Genomic DNA, 17,536 nt, shown 5'->3' with positions numbered 1-17,536 from the left:
TCACAGGGAGGAATATTATACCACTGCAGAGAGCCATGTGTTTACCACTCTCACTGAAACATATACTGATCAGAGAAAACTTCTTAATGTTGGCTTAAATGGCACACATTTAGTGTGAATTAGTCAAGCTCTCTGATACATATTTACAGTTGGTAAGGAACTGTTTATGACAGGGAGATGGGCTGAGAAAACAAGTGGGTATTTCTTATCTCTGATTTATTCTGCAGTACGTACTGGAGTAAATGCTTTTCGAATCCCATGATACAATCCATGTTTAGAAATGTCCTGGCTTCACTGGGAGCAAAATGTTACAGTTGGATTTGCCATATCCATTACTGACAGTGTGAGTTAAGGTATTTTTGTGAAATATGACCTCTACTAGCACTTAGAGGAATGACAGTTCTACATCACCAGTAGTAACTAAAATAATTGTGTGGTTGTGAGTCTAAAATTACATCACCTTTAGTTGTGAAAAAGTATCTATTAAAGTAGCTCCAAAGAATGAAGTTAGGTGCTACCTACCCTGTTTTTACTCATCAGCCATTAGAGGGCAATATCTGTACACACACGTGCGGGCACACACACATGCCCACGTAGATGTCCTAGATGTGTACGTAAGTTCAAAGATTATATCTCCCCCCCAAAAAAACCCAAATCGGTGGCAAAAGGACTCTCATTGAAGTAAATTAAAAACTAATTGCTTGCTTAACTGCATTCAGGTTTTTTGCAAGAGTTGTCAGCATCTGAGCTCTCAAGGAGACCTGAGCATGTAAAAATGGGACGAGATTAAAAACTCACTGGTTTGGGGGTGACTCCATAGGTCAAGCACAAATCTACACGGACTCTTGAGTATCCTGCCACTTGAGCAGTTTGAAAAAGTATTCATAAGGATCTCATTGTTCCATGACAAAATGCCTTTTTTTTTTTTTTCTCCTTGCTCCTTTGGCATTACAAAGTTGCTGATGCTGGATTTTATGACAGAAACCAAGAACAATTAATTATTGCCCTTTTGTACCTTTTGGAGCCTGATGAGCACTCATACTTCATCCTCTGTGAAGGTCTGTAGTTATCTTTAAATGAGGACTGTTAATTCCGTTAGAAAACAGTGTGGGCAGACTGGGCATCACTTTTGTAGCCTCTGTGTGGATAAGTGACAAATGATGAGTAGGCAGTTATTAAATATGCATACTTCCCATGGAGTATCGGGCAAAACAAGTGGAAATCTGAACTGCAGCAAAAACGTACTGCAGCAGTGTGGAAAAGATTCACAACTCTTCCTTTCTTTTTCATAGGTCTACTGTTCTTCTACAGAATTATACTGGTGCTTTTTGGTCCTTGTTTTCTTATAAATGTATATTACACTGTAAACTTAGGAACCTTTTAATTTATTCATGAGGTAGAATTTAATATGGGGATGATTTCTAGCCTTTATGAGTTGCATCTTATATAGTGTGGCTCTAGTGGTGATGGCAGTGATTCTGTGCTGTGGTGAGGGTTTTTTTAAGCTAACCTTTTTGAGCACAATGATTCTATTTATATCCTCAGCTCTTAATTCTTTAGTCAGCATTTGCATTGTGTTAATCACTAATGTTCATCACTGAAAGTCTATTTGTTTCCAAAAATGATAAAGTAAGGTAATGCAGGGCAATTGCCTTCATTTCAAGGGACTAGAAGAAGCTATAGAAGAAAAACAGGTCTTTTTGGTTCTCCAGACCCAATTGTGTGTTAAACCTTTGCATATGGCCATAATTACAATCAAAGCATCATTTGGCAGTGGTAGCAGAATGAGACCTAAATCAGTGTTACCCTGCAGTCACTCCAAATGAGCTTGTTGCATTTGTATTGTGGTATGTAACCATAAGCAGCAGCACAGTGAATTAATAAAATCTTCTTGTCACTGAAAATAAAAAGGAAATAATTGGTGAGACAGAGTTAACTGAACAGATGACTATAGTCAGCATCCTTTCAACCTAGAAATGGGAATGTGAAGGTCACCCCCATCTCGGATGACAAACGTAGAACGCTTTGTTGGTAAACAAATTAATCTTTTGAAAGGTCACCATTTGTTTGAAGTTTTTCTCCAGTTCTTGTCAGCTGGGATTGGAGACTGGCTGTCACTGTGCTAGGGAGGGCTGCAGCCGAAGCTGCTGAAGCCGTTTCTGTACGTATCAGCATTCCTTGAGAAAACTCAGTGCCTGATTGTGCTGCTATGGGCTGCTGCTTTACAGCTGTCTCCGGACAAGAACGGAGGCCCACCTCTGAATTCCAATAAGTTGGACCTGCGGATTCTGTCTCATATAAGCTGGCCCTTTGCCCACAAGTAAAATGTAGTGTGGTTCAAGCCAGCAGTTATCTATCTTTCTTCCTTCTGTGCTGCTTCTGTTGCCTTTTTCAAAAAGCAGATGTGGGATTCACAAAGTTCTCTGTCTCTTCTCTTTTGCACTTGTTATGGCAGAGTTTTGATAGAGGTAAATTTCTGTGAGAAAGTTTCAAGGCAGTAGGCCTTCAGAGGAGCAAAGCTTGATTTTTTTTTTCCAAGTGCTCGGACAGTTCAGAGCCATCTCTGGTTACTTTAAGAGCTTGAAGTGGATGAGGCTAACACATATGACTTGTTAAAGATGCCTAGTTGCTCCATAGTGAAGGTTTCATTTTGGGCTTTCATTTTAAATTGGACTTTACTTTCTATAGCTAAACAATGTGAGTTAAAGAATATGTATTTATACCTTAGTGTTGCATCCAAGGGAAGCTGTAAATCATGAGGTAGATAAAAGGCTGGACTATGTGAATCAGAGTGAAAAGGGCAAATTTTAATTTTCTGTACAGTTTTCCTACTCATAAATCTTCTTGAATAGAATGACAACCAATCATAAAAACTGTTTGTAGTTTAAGTCTCTTACAGAAACTGTTACAAATCTGACTCATCTGACTTCAGAGTCGTTCCACTGACACCGGTGAGAATTTGCCCTTAGCATTCAGTATTTCTGCACTGAACTCCATGTGTTGATTCTTGGATTGGAGGACCAAAATTAGGTTACTTGAAACTAGAGCTGAGCTCTTTCTTTACTATTTATTACTAAGAATAGTTGGCTCAACTGTCAGAAGATTCCTTTTCCCAATAGAAACTGATGATAGAGGTGCAAGGGAAACGGTTCTTTGATACTGCTCCTTTGCTTTGCTGCTCAGATTATAAATCACCACAGGAAAAAAAAAAGACTGTAAGGCTGTGAAACTATAAAATGCAATGAAATCCCACAGTAATTCTCACCTAGGCAAACCCAAAGCTGACCTATCTATTGTAGTCAGTAGACTCGAGGTTGGACTTGATGTCCTACACACATCCCTCCTGACCAACATGTCTGTTATTTCTCAGATTCTGTGACTGAGAGCAAAGAGTGAAACTCACACAGCACCTCTGCCTTTACTCCAGTGGAACTGATCTGAACTGATTTTCTCCCACTGCTTTAAACTTAGACACCTCCTCCTCTAAAGACAGGCTCTGGGCTTTGGTATATTTGCCATTCTACAAGAGTCCCACCAGTAGTTCTGAGATCGCTTCAGACAGTTACATATCCTGGAGTGTATTTCATCAGCCAGTTTCAAAACCTCTGAACACTATCTGATCTGTTTTGCCCTTAAGGTAGCCTGAGTCCTCATAAGGACTAAGCCTGAGTTTGATAACTTGTAATCCTGCCTGTCCTGTTCCATCTCTAGAATAGTCTGTTTCTCTAGCACTTTTCATCCATGGAATGGGGTTCCAGGTTCCTCCCAATTAGACCTGCCTTCTGCAAGCTCTTTCCTGCCAGCTTCCTGAGCATATGGAAAACTGACCTAAGTTGCATTTTATTTTGCTGTGCTTCCTCCTTCCCTTGGTAAGGGACTATGAATTGTGTTCAACAAATCTTGATGGATACTTCTGAATAAAAAATAGTAGGGTAGATGGCAATTTTGAGAAGACAACTGGGAAATTATAGATATTTGTATACCTTTACTACCACTCCTATCAAGTTCTGTGGTTTTCTGTTACTTGCTTGCCAAATCTCATCTCTCTAATCTTCCTGGTGGATAAACTGTGGTGTTGACACATGAGAGTACTCATCTTTTCTCTGTATTTAATAGTAGCCTCTATTCTTTTACTGGGGGGAAAAAGACATATTTGTAAACATCTTTTTTAGAAGAGGAATTGTACTAGTTAAATATTGCTGTCTAGGTAAAAAGGAAACAAATAGAAAACTAATCAGAAAATCCCTCTGGTGTTACAAGTGCCCTATTTAAAATGAAGCAAAAAGGGGGGGGGGGGGGGGAATCAAGTGGGAGAGGTTTATCCACAGGAGAAAAACACTTTAGAAAGGGTAATAGAATTGTTTTTCTCATGTCCCAGGTTAATTACACTCAGAAGCGCTTGAAATGGAAAAATAGTTTTTCAGCACACTCCAAGCATATTTTAAGGCAAGGAAGCCTCAGCCTGCACTGCAAATGTAGTGCTCTCTCCCAGCACTAGGAAACTGCATTTTGAAAGCACTGGTGATGAAGCAGGCTGTGCACACTTGCTGCATCATAATCTTCATACCAAGCTTTGCTGGAAGACATTAGAGTCACAGAATCATTGCAGCTGGCAGAGCCCTTCCAGCCCATGGGGTGCAGCCTCTGTCCCAGCCCCATCACCCACCAGCCCATTGCCCTCAGTGCAACACCCACCAGCTCTGAAACCCCTCCAGGGACGGTGACTCCAGCAGCTCCCTGGGCAGCTGTTCCAGTGCCTGACAGCCCTGGCACCAAAGACATTCCTCCTCACATCCAGCCTGAACCTCCCCTGCTGCAGCTTGAGGCTGCTTCCTCTTGTTCTGTTGGTTGTTACTGGGGAGCACAGACCCACCCCAGCCTGGCTACAGCTTCAGGTAGTTGTAGAGAGTGAGAAGGTCTCTCCTGAGCCTTCTCTTCTCCAGACTGAACAGCCCCAGGTCCCTCAGCCCTTCCTCATCCGAGACATGCTCCAAATCCTTTCCTGGCTTGGTACCCACCTCTGGATCCTCTCCAGTCTCAATGTCTTTCTTGTAGAGAGGGGCCTGAAACTGGACACAGTATTGGAGGTGCAGCCTCACCAAAGCCAAGCACAGAAGAATAAACCACTTTTTCCTGCTGACAACACTGTTCCTGATCCAGGTCAGGTTACTCTTGGCCTTCTGGGCCACCTGGGCACGCTGCTGGCTCATGTTCAGCCAGCATTATTCACATAGGACAATGTTTGAGGTTCCAATCACCTCGTGGCAGTAACAGTTGCTTGTGTTTTGCCAGAGAGGAAGCAGGTGAGGTGCCTACAGGTTAGTGTTGTGCAGGGTGTGATCCTTTGCTTCCCGTGGGGTGGTGCTGGAATATGTGGTATTGAATTCATTGGAGTTTGTGTTCATTTCGTAAGAGCTGTAGGTGTTGAGTAAAGGTTTTAAATTGTGCTGACACAAGCAGGTGTAAATCTATTGGAAACCTTTGAAAAAGATGCAATCTCTGACATATCTTTTAAAGTTTCATCACTGAATCGTGGTAATAAAACTATATAATGGTGATAAAGATATTTAATGATGCTAGAAGGAAACCTTTTTCTTGCAGTACTTAATATGATTGGGGGGAGGGTGTTAGGATCTCACTGTTGTAATTGAATCGGCTTTATTTTAGGGAAAAGAACTGAATTTTGTCAGGTTTTGCTTTGATATCTCCCAGAAGTCTTCAAGAGGGCAGCTAATGCAGCAAATAGGATTCTGAAAGAACATAGAAGAAGGGTGCCCAGATTGTGCCTATGGGATTTCCATAGGTTACTGGTTTGGATCAGCTCTGTGCATCCATGATTCCACTTTGTTGTCTGTGCTATGTAACGCAGTGAATCACAGTGGCACTGTGGAGTGTAAATGAGAGCCTCAATTACATTACAGTTAGATCTGTCCTTATTTTAATATGACACCTGCCATGGACTTTGTAGAAATTAAAGGACACAGCAAAGAAGAATTAGATATCTATCTACAGTTAAAAAAAGCCCAAACAAACCTCTAGGCTGCATTTGAACTCATCCACACCACCTGAATTGCTTTTCTTTGTCACTTATTACATCTCTATGAACACAAATGAAATAAGTATCCTTCATAGTGCTGCTTATCAGAACAAAACTCATGAGGTTTAAACTAGGATAAAACTGACCAATAGTAGAATCAGTCCTGCTTTACTGATACAGCAGCAATAGCCTGAAAAAGGAATCACTGTTTAATTAAATTTCCTTCGGTTTATGTGTTTTTATTGTGTCCTCAACAAACTGCTGGGGCTGAAAGTGAGTAGGAAAGTGTGGTTTATTATTCCCTTTTCTCAGTATCAGGCCACTTATATGCCAGCTGGTATAAAGTTAATCTTTGTTATATGCTTATTGCTATTTTCTTGGAACACAAGGACACGAAGATTCATGCATCTAGATCCCTTAAAGCATAATGTTTCATAATGGCCATAACCAAAATGAGTGCCTATGATTTCTCTGAAAGATTCTCTGTTATAATAAAGCATACATATTTTCTATCTCCCTAATGTCTCTTGTGGACAGTGTTATTATACAAATTGGGAGGAAAAAAATTATGATAGCTTATTTTGATCTGTCTCATTTCCCTATTAGGATTAAATGCAGTTCTTTAGAATTGCCTGTCCCTTCCTCTAAAGTGGATGCTTGGTATTATTCACTAATTGTGACACAGTAGAGCTTAAAGATCCCAGTCATGGCTTGGATCCCATTGTACTAAAAACTCTACACATGCATGATAATCAGTCATTAAAACCTAGTAGTTTAAAACTAGGAAGTCCCAATGTGTTCTGTAAAAGAGCTAAATCCCATTATTCCCATTTTGCTGATCTATCCATGTTTCCTGCTTTTCTGACTTTGTGTTTAATGTTATTTTAAGGTAGTTTAGTGTTCATGATGAAATAGTTTTCCAAAACACAAAAGACTCCCAGGATGTGGCATTAGCTTCTGTTCCATATAGCTCATCAGTAGCGTTCAGACATTCCTGTCCAGTGTCACAATTTCTAACTATTCATCTAATGGACCAACTGGTAACAGGCTCTTACACACAAAAGCATGGGACATTTTTTGATTGGGTTTTACTGCTATTTGCTCACTAAAGATGAGACTCTAGACTCTCAAGGTCCCCTCCCCATTGTGGGGGAGATGTGCCCCATTGTATACAAACCCGTTTCCTTGAGACTGCTTCCAGAACACAGCCTTGTCTTACCTTCCTGATTCTCTGCCAGGCTCCCAACCTATCTGCCAGTTTCTTTGTCCAGCCTGTCCCAATGTTTTATCCTAACCCTGCTGCCCCCAGGTTTTCTTCCTTGTCTAGTCGTCTCCAGCCTTTCCTGTTTGTTCCAACACCCAGTATGTCCCCCAGCTACTTTTCTGCTTCTTGAGATTGAGAATTCAAACCCGTGTATAGCCACTTATTTACCCTTTTCATTCAAGTCCAGTCACTTAGCTGGTGACACAGGGTTTTAGTATTTGTAATACTCAAGTATAAGATGGCAATATATTCTTTTCCCTCTGCAATGCCCTGTATGTGTGATAATAAGTATAACAGTAAGACATGTGATATCACTGTCCCAAAGCAATGTGTGTCACTGAATTTCTGGCACTTAGAACCAGCAGGTTCCATTTTTTTCAGGCAAGCACAGGTTAATGGGGGAAGAAAGAGAGCTTTAATCCCAACATTAGCCCAGCCAGTGAGGGACATGTTTGCACATCACGTTATCAGGCTGTGTCATCCCCTGCTGTCCTTGGGGATCCCTGCCACTTCAGAAGTCTGTGATATTGCTCTTCCCTGGCTTCACATATGTAGTTTCACATACTTTAATTTCATGGGTATTCTAGCTGCATATTTGAATGCATTTCCTTCTCTTTCTAGTACCTTACCTGTGTCTGCATTGTATGGATTTAAAGACTGTTCTGTCAAGAAGCACTGTGTTTACACTACACTCATTAAAACTGAGCAAACTTCTTGTGATTCCTTTATTAACTAGTACACTGATTTTTTTTTTTTTGCATAGCAGAAGTCACAAGACATCAATTGTATTTAATTAACTTTATTTTAAATGACTAAAGTAATGACAGGAGACAGTACCATTGCATGTTCATAAGTAGTAAAAGCAGTGCTGTACTGGTACATTATTAAATCTTAATGAAACTATTCATAGCCAGAGTTACATTTATTATTTATTATTGTGGGAGTAGAAAAGTGTGTCTTTGCAAATCCTGGATTTCTCTTTGTTAAAAGATTCTGTCTCTTCCTAGATGATAATGAAAGATCCTACAGTTAGCAACCATTGGAGCTTGCCTGCTGCTCGCTGCATGGATTCTCCCTTACCCTTCTTAGAAGGTACAACAAAAGGTAAGTCACACAAGCCCACCTGGGTACTGTAGCTGGGTATGTGATGTGGTGTGCTGTTTGCAGCAGATATCTGGTAATCAAACATTCTGGCACCTCAGATCTTGCAAGAATTGTGATCTCAGAAATTGTAAAGGGTAGAGATCAACTTCAGACTACTTAGTCCATGTGGCAGCTAACTTAGGACATGGTATATGTTATGTTGAGAATTATCCACCCTCAGTCAGTTATCTTGCAATTCACAGGCTTCAGTTGTTACTGGAAGGAAGAATTGTGTGTGATGGAGGGTTCTTGTATAACTAACATGGTCAAAATAAATGGTCACGATTAACATCTGGTTATTAATCACTCAACCTTAACGAGACCTGCACTTGCAGTCTTTTGGCAATCAGCTCATAGTCATGATTACGTGATTACCTTATGGTTTACAAGAGTTCTCATCCATTCTGCATATTCAATTGTCATTGTACAGGCATATCATTCCCTCTTGGAATCAGCACCATTGCAATATCTTTCATGTATTTGTCAATTTTTATAGGCAAAGCTCAACTTCCAACAAGGTAGAATATTGAATATTGGAAGGTACAAATCTTTCAATAAAAGAGAACTGATGCTTTTCTGGGTTTGATTTGAAACTGGAGCAACTTGGGCCTGCTTTTGTTTAATTTTTTCCTTATTGCTACTAATTCTTTTTCTTTCACAGCTTGAACATTTACAGATTGATTAGTAATGTCATCTTTTTGTAGATATTCTGAGCCTGACCGAGCAAAGGCTTATCCCTCCAGCAGCAAAGATAACTCTCCAGACACCTCCTGTTATATCTGAAGCAGCACTTTTACACAAATTTCACAGGCAGCACAAGAAATCAACTGTAGGTGAGTACAGAGGATTGCTAACAACCCTCAATTGCATCTCCAACTTCACTTTCAGGCTCTTGTGTTATCTTGCAAGGAAACAGCCAGTCTAGTGAGCCCCCGCTCCAACTCTTGAGAATACTAAGTACACAAAAGTATACCATGAGCATCCTGTGCCTTGCAACTGAGTGAGAATCGGGTTTCTTCATCCCTGTGAGCATTTGGTCTCTGTTCATTTCTCAAATCCTTGTAGGTTCCTACCTGCATGTTTCCAATTCTAAGCACTTAAACCTGAGGATCTGACCATTCGAGTTACTGTTAATCCAGTGTGACTGTAAATCATGACTTACAGCAGCTGATCAAGCATCATTTTTGTGATTAAATTAATGACTCCTAAGGGGTCAACAGACTCACAAAGTGTTCTCAAAGCTGTGGTGGCTGCAGCTGCTTGTGGCACGACATGATTGTGGGAAGGACCTTAAGCAAAACAAGCAGTGGGCTCAGTAGCAATCCCATAGATCTGAAACGTTCTCCTGATGAAAAGGAGTGGATGAAAACTCAAATTATGGATGGAACAACCTGGATTATAAGTGCTAATACCTTGACTTTGTTATCTTGAGCATACTGTTGGCTGGCATGTTACAGACTCTACAACATTATAGATTGACACTGAGAATTGAAACCTACTTGGGCACAAGAGCAGACTGGAGTATGCCAGTAGCCTCATGGCAGGTGATGGAGTATCAATTTGATGCTGTTGTTGCACTTCTAACAGTGAAACTTGCAATCAATGTTTTTCTTAGGTACAAGAGAGATTACTAGTAGGGTGGACCCTAAGAATACAGACACCATCACCCTCCCAAACTCAAAGGAAGCAGTTCATGGCACATACTCCTCTAGTAAAGGGAACACTGCACCACTTTCGTCCAGCAGCTCTGTGGTTTCAGCAAGGAAATCAAAGCCAGTGTGGACGTATCCAGCCCAACAGTTGGAATCTGAGCTGCAGAGTCCCTCTCAGACACAGGTATTTAGACACTGCTGCTAGTGAGGATTTTATTCATGTTTCTAATACTTGTCTTCACCAGAGATGATTTGTGAGGTGACTGTAAATCACTGAGTTGGTGCAGGAGGGCTTGAACCAGATGAAGTAAATAATAAATATTGAAATAAAATAGGAAACACTTTGTATATTGCCAGCTTCTACTTCCTCAAGTCTTCTACCTGAATTGATCCTTTTTTTCCCCCACAGAATCTTAGAAAAGAAGTGTAGAAAGGATGTTAGGAGGTTATCTAGACCTCTAGGGAGAATTACCTGTACCTGGAATATTGCAGACAGATGTTTTTGTAACCTGTTCTGAAAACTTTTGGTGATAGCAACTCCACGGTCTCCTTAGGCCATCTGTTCCAGTGCTTAACTAACTATCTTTACTGTTACAAAAGTGTTTTTTATTGTCTCATCTAAATCTCCCTCACTGCTGTTAAGCAAATGTAGTGTTTCCCTTTATATTTACAGAAGACTATAGGGGAGTTTGACCTTGACTGCTTAACGCTTGCCGGTTGTTCTCGATCCCCTTGCAAAAGGGACATTTCTTTCTTTTGATGGCTAATTACTGTGTTCCATAGCAAACTGTCTGGAATTTTGCTCCATCTTTCCAGACTTTTTGACTTTTGTGCCAGTGAGGAGGTCTGAAAATGAAAGAGGAGCTCTGAAGATCAAAGAGAAGGGAGACGTGAGAAACGGAGATCAATGGGGTTATTCATGTAAATAGAAACAATTCCCTACAAAAAGTTTGAAAATAGCACTCCTAGATTGAAAATCAAAGGGAATGAGTTGCTGGCTAAAGTTTTCAGTAAATATTGTTTTCTTAAGAGGCAGGAACACTACTATCCCAAGTGTTACCCTGTTGGCATTCATAGAGCAGGATGTTACCCGTTGCCGTGGGACAGGTGGAGGCAGTCTCAGGGGAAGCATGTCATCGCAGTCACTTTCTGATTGTGGTCCAATGAATCACTGCAGAGCTTAATATTTTATCTGGTAAATCAAGCATAATTCTTCTGTGACATTAATGTATTTCCATAAAAGTGCTCATAATCCTGCATGAGCTCTGTGAGGTCTTTGTTGGCAATGGGGTTTGTGGTAAAGCCAGGCTAGACTTTGTGGTTGTGATATGTGAATCAGTGTGTTTCAGATGCATTAAATTCCCCTAGTTAAATCATAACTAGTAATACAGCAGTGTGTCCTGACCACTCAGTTACTCTTAATCTATGGCTCTTCTCTCCCCACAGCCCCTACAAGTGTCTCCAAGCCAGTCCTTCCGGGATCCGTGCTTTGATTGCGACATTGCTGTTTACCACGGCAGGATAGACCAGAGAGCTCCAGGCTTTCTGGCTTTCAAGCAACAGTATTGTTTGTCTTGGGGGAACATTGTCTGTCTTTTGGAACACACAGAAAAGCTTCTCAAGGACTACGCCGTACCTTTGGCTACGATAAACTGTAAAAAGTTGGCAGAAGTTGCATCAAGCTTTAAGCGTAGTGAGAATCCCACCAAAACTGACATTTTGTCAGTGATAAAGAATCAGTCAACCGTGGAAAAGATCTTAAATCGACCTGGCCAAAGATACAAAGGCCATGGGGGTACCGAAGTGGCTGCTGCAAAGATCCAAGCGACGTGGCGATGTTACCGGGCCAGAAAAGCCTCCGTCCGTTTCAGGCAGCAGCAGTGGGCATCAGGTGTGATCGCCATTTCCTGGCTCGTGCATAAGCACATGGCACGTGTGAAAAAGACCCTGAAGGAATCACGTCAGAGACACCTGGAGAATTTTTACATCAGGGCCAAGGTGCGCGGTGCTACCAGCTGTTACGGCAGCGCTTCTTTTCTAAACATCTCTTGCTTCAGTGATCGCAATCAGCTGTTTCCATTTTTTTCCCCCTTTAACCATACACTTGTCCGAGGATCATATTTCATCCTTCATCAGCCATTCAGCCTTCGTGGCCGCAAAATCTGTTGCAGTGTTTCTGTTGAAAAAGTCCCCTTGGCTTTGACTCGGGTGGCTCAGTCAGAAAATCAATGTTTTAACTGCATTACCTCGGTTCCTTAGCTATACCTCGTGGCACTGAATTTGCTGAATAAAAAAAAGCCCCCTCTCTTTTCTACATTCCTGTCACCACTTTGTCAGAAAGTATTTAAGTTTGCAGACAGCCTCTTAATTAGTGCTCACAATTTCATTTATGTTTGCTTTCCCTTTTTTTTTCATTCATATTCTGTTAATTAAGTGAGCAGCCTCTAATCTTCCCCTGCCAGTAGCTTCATGTAGCCACCTAATTAAATTAATTGGGGAAGATGTTTTAAGTATGTAATTAAATCAATTAATATAATTTATGCCTGGCTTAACTGTACAGTGGAAAAACAGCTGAAGTTTGACTAGATGAATCCACTACAGCTTCCTGTCACTGATCAATGCTCTTCTTGATTTTTAGCATCTGGCAGCCAACTGGAATCGCATCAGGACCTCCAGGAGGACTATTATCCATATCCCATCATTAGGTATAACACTTTTGCCTGCAAATCTATCAGCAACCTCTATTACCCACCACATTATGACTCCTTGATTGAGTTCAAGGAAGGCCCCTTGTTTTATTCAAATTGGTCTCGGCAGGAAAATGTTCTCGACATGATGAGAGTAATAACACAGGGCCCTCGCTCGAAACGGCGTTTAATTTGGGGATTAAGCAAATAAAGTCATTATGTGGGGGCTGCTATTCAGTGGAGAGGTGATTTGCTGTAATTTGCTTTCATCTGTATGAAATGAACTAAAAAGTTGCATTTTTTTTTCTCCCCCCTGAAATAACAGATAATGTTTTGAGTCGTCTTTAATGGCAGGGAAACATGGGCCTGTGCGTGTCGGTGCTGTTACAGCAATAAGCCGGGATATTGCTTGTACACTGTTTTTAATCAAATGTGCAGTCAAAATGATAAGCTACATTCTCTGAAATTATTTAGTTCTAATTACGAGCAGATGGGATGCTTTATTTGCACCTAGGGCGCCTGAGCAAAAGGAAATGCTGTGTGAACAAGAATAATTAAGAAGTTGAATAGTGTTTTTTGCGCTTAAATAATCTGCAGTTTCATGTTAATTAGCACTAATGTAATTATTTAATTACATTTATGAATTGGGGAGCTTAAAAAGCTGTTTTCTGCAAGGCTGTGGCAAAGGGTAGGTGTTCAGAAATCACAGGGTAGGATTTCTTGGGGATTTCTAAAATGCACCGATAAGCTCTTGAAAGATGAAATCCTGTCAAAAGGCTCGTAGCTTGATTTATAATTTGTACTTACATAGCAAATTAATCGAGCTGAGAGAGTCAGGATTTCATAAAGTTAAGTCCTGAATTAATGAAGACTGTAAATAACTTTTAAGCTCTCAATTTTGGAGCCCAGATAGCCTTTTATTTCCTGATTTCGCTGACTGTGTTCGACGTAAATATACGTTTGATGAATCGCTGTGTTTAATTACACCTCTGTCTTAACCTAGCACGTTCACATGGGACTTGCAATCGTGTGACTGTCTTAAAGGAGGATCATTTAAAAAGAATATCTACACCCCAGTGTTCTAACTGGGGTAAAAACGTGAAGGAGATTGTTTATACAGGAACAAAAAAGCCCCATTATTAACTAGGTGTGTGAATTCAGAAGTCAGCAGAGTTGTTGCCCAACAGATGCTTCCAAAGCATAATCAAAACAGGCGAACGTGAAAAATGAATCATCACAGCCCCGTTCCTCATCTGGATGTGTAGCATGCAGCGGAATTTAGACAAGTTTTTAAAGTGTTTCAGCCTCTTAAGTAAATTCTAAAACTCCAGGGAAATTCCACTTCATTTAACACTTCACCTGCAGCCCCGGCCCTGATTCTGGAATGTGGTTTCTGCAACCTGCTGCTGTAAATACAGGAATTCGGATGTGTATGCGTAGGAGGCTGCAGCATTCAAGTGGAAACTTTCCCTTAATTGAGGAAGAAAGAAGAGATCATTGGAGTGCAGATGTTTTCTTAGAAAATTAGGAAACCTGTTTAAGTAGGGCATGGGAAAAAAATGTATTATGTCCTCCTCCAAAAGAGGGATCTGGAAGTGTGGTTTGAAACAAGCTTGTTTTTGTTAATACATCGACTTTATCAGGAGCTGTGGTAGAGTTCCACGGGGCTTTGACATGAATGACATCAGGGTAAGCATTTAGCTTCTAAAAATGCAATCTAAATACGTGGCATTTTTTTTCTTGGAGATGTTAAGGTTGAACTGGTGAAACAGACACAAAATGACTGAGGAATTGACCAAGTTCAGTTTTACGGCATTTTAAGAACAGCTTCTATTTATGATTTGAGAGGATTAAAACATAAAGTCTATGAATTAAAAACCTTTAAAATGTAAGAATATAAACAATTTTAGATGTTTCATTTTCTGCTCTTACACCTTTGGCATTTTAAAAAGCATTTGTTAAATGTTGGGTTTATTGAATGCTTCCAGCCAGTAACATTGTGTAGTTTGTTCTAAGGCCTTTTCCCGTTATCCTTTTGTCTTGTAACAGTTGTTTTGAAAAAGAACTCCTAAATACCCTGAATTTTGCCTTCTTTAACCTTAAGGGATGTTACAATTAAAAAGTCTGAGTAGCCTTTGAGGAAGCTGAACAGTTCAAACAACTAACATTTATTTCAGTCTAAACTGATTTCAGCAGTCATTTCAGTTCTGTGTCTGGATAATCATGTGCCTAAATTACAAGAGCTGGGACACATCAGACCAACACCAAGCCACGGAAGTTTGTTAGCAGTTTGTCTATTCAGTTTTGTAAAGCAAAAATAGAGCCTGAAATTCTCTACTCACATTTCCCTGACTTCAGCATTTAGGGCAAAGCAGAGTCTGGTTTTTACTTCCCGTGCGAGTGGGAGACAGAGTCAGAACTGTGAATTTCTCAGCAATCTCTCTGTTTTCACAACAGTTTCAGATTTGTGTCAAGTTTCTGGCAATAATCCAGGAAAAAAGGATAGTGAAGGGCTTAAATTACACTGCTGTGAGGAACAAACGTTTCCATTTATTTCACCGAAACAAAAGCTTTGCATTTCTGGTCTAGCTAAAAAAAGAAAGTAGATCCCATTGTTTGGAGATCGTTTGGCTGCTGTAAGGAAAAATGATTTTCACCTTTCTAATCGAATTTACTCCAACACTCTGAATGGTTGAATACACTTCTGCAATATTTGGAGTTCAAATACTGTTTGTTTTTTCATTCAGCTATTTAAAAAGGACGGCTCAGTCCTTCTACCCAAATAGTTACATTTACAACGAATAACATTTATCACCCTAGGTAACCAACTGAATAGTTATCAAAGCTTCCCCTTTTGTGATACCTGAATCCCTTTTAAAAGCAGCTTCAGCTGAAAAGGAAGATGTGCAAAGTATGGTAAGAAAAGTTAGGTTGTGTTTATGAGACCTGTCTCAAGCACTGGGAATCACACAGTGGCTGCAGCCTGGAGAGCTCCTTTTCCTCCTTCCCCTTCAGACATCCATTCCCCCACGGATACTTACATCATGATGTCCGTTCCTCCCTGCTCTGTACTGCTGCTGCTTCTTTCAAAGGCAAGTTTGAAAGCGTGATGGATTCTTTGTTCAGAGAAGACATTGTGAGATGAGCAAAATTTATTAAAGAAATGGCACTTAAAGGGCATTGGGTCGTGGCTGAGGTTGAAAGGGAAGGTGAAAGGCAGGCCCTTGACCATTAATTCATACACCCTTTGTTTTGGTACTCCTATAACTCTCCCCACACTACCCTCTGGGTGAACTAGGAGCATTCCACTGCAGTCATTGCACGTGCACCACCATAAAACCTGTGGGGAGGAGGGAGGCCCTCAGTGTTCTTTCAGTGCCTCTGAACTGAGAGATCCAAGTTCTTAATTCTCGCTTTGCTTTGTCAACTCTCCCCCAGACCAGCTCCACTGCTGAGGTGCAGCGATGCAATGATGCCTTCTGCAAAGGAACTGCCCCATCCTCAGCTCTGCCACTGATGGCTTTCACCAACAGCACTATTTTCAGTCACCTTTTGGAGCTATAGATCACCCAATTTGCAGCTATGGATCAAGTAAACTAGTGCTGGTTTGAATCTGAATAGGAGCTTTTGCTCTGGACAATGCAAATTTATCTGCAATGTTGCAAGTATTTGAGACCTGGGCTACAAAATGTTAGTGATGCATAAACCATACATAACAAACCAGAAATGAGGGCACAGGTTATAGCTGGACTGGAACGTGTAGGCTGTGATCACAGTAGCTGTCATTCATTTGGATTGACTTTTGTTTAAACTGGAAATAAGGAATATTAGGGTGAGGGAGCACTGGCAGGGGCTGCCCAGATGGGCTGTGGAGGCTCCTTCTCTGGAGACATTCCAACCCAGCTGGATGAGTCCCTGTGTGCCCTGCTCTAGGTGGTGCTGCTCTGGCAGGGGGTTGCACTGGATGAGCTTTGCAGGTCCCTTCCAGCCCTTGGGATTCTGTAACATGAAGCCTCTGCCTTTAATAAGCACTGTCAGATGACCAGTCCTGGAAGCACAGAGTGTTCTGAATGTATCAAGTGTGAGGATTAATGTGGTTCATAATGTCCCTTGGAAGGTGAATGATTCACAAGAAGTGACTATTCCGCTCGTTAAATCTAATGGGGTCGTGTCAGTGGCAGCTAATATATTGTCAATTAATATGTTTTATTAGCATATGTAAGCAGGGTGCACGTGGCAGTTGGTATAATGCTGCGGTGCAGCTGCAGAACCGTAGCAACACACAGGTTTTAACTTTTCTTTGATTGCTACTTTAACTGTTATTCCTATCAAATAATTACAGTGACATCTGCAGGTTATTTCTCTGCCCAGGTTCAGTTCTGAAAAACAAACGTGTGTTCAAGGGGACGGTTTAGTGCAGGAAAATCAGCTGCTTTCCACCTTTGAAACGTAAATGTTTTGAAATGGTTAGGCAGCATTGTTAGTGGCTTAAAATTGGTCCCCACCTGAGAGAACAAAATGAAGCCTTGAGATTAAACTTTAAGTAATCAGAGCAACCTTTTTCAATTTACTGCTGCTTAACATTAAAGTGGCAACAAAAGAAATCAGTGTTTTTTACGTTGATCTAGTTCTGCAGGTGCCTTGTAGCGTTGTGCCACCCGCTACATGCATGTTTTACAACAAATTACTAAGAATGAAACTGGTGATATCTCTTTCTCTGTCTTTTTTTTAATCTTCTGTTCTCCTGTGTGCA

The 17,536-nt window shown here is 40.8% G+C and overlaps 1 protein-coding gene across 3 annotated transcripts in view; it reads left to right on the top strand.

The window, feature by feature from the left end:
- IQCH (IQ motif containing H) overlaps positions 1 to 17,536 on the top strand; it is a 68,110-nt gene that overhangs the window by 7,975 nt on the left and 42,599 nt on the right. For all 3 annotated transcript variants that reach the window (XM_061999519.1, XM_061999520.1, XM_061999521.1), the window contains 5 exons: positions 8,309 to 8,405; positions 9,149 to 9,277; positions 10,060 to 10,280; positions 11,543 to 12,094; positions 12,735 to 12,801. In XM_061999519.1, the coding sequence (XP_061855503.1) occupies positions 8,309 to 8,405; positions 9,149 to 9,277; positions 10,060 to 10,280; positions 11,543 to 12,094; positions 12,735 to 12,801 (1,066 nt within the window). The remainder of the gene's footprint in view (positions 1 to 8,308; positions 8,406 to 9,148; positions 9,278 to 10,059; positions 10,281 to 11,542; positions 12,095 to 12,734; positions 12,802 to 17,536) is intronic.

The sequence above is a fragment of the Colius striatus genome, chromosome 7 (assembly GCF_028858725.1).
Source record: "Colius striatus isolate bColStr4 chromosome 7, bColStr4.1.hap1, whole genome shotgun sequence".
Classification (NCBI taxonomy): Eukaryota; Metazoa; Chordata; class Aves; order Coliiformes; family Coliidae; genus Colius; species Colius striatus.
The sequence above is the reverse complement of the archived record's forward strand: the minus strand, read 5'-3'. Positions and strand labels throughout refer to the sequence as shown.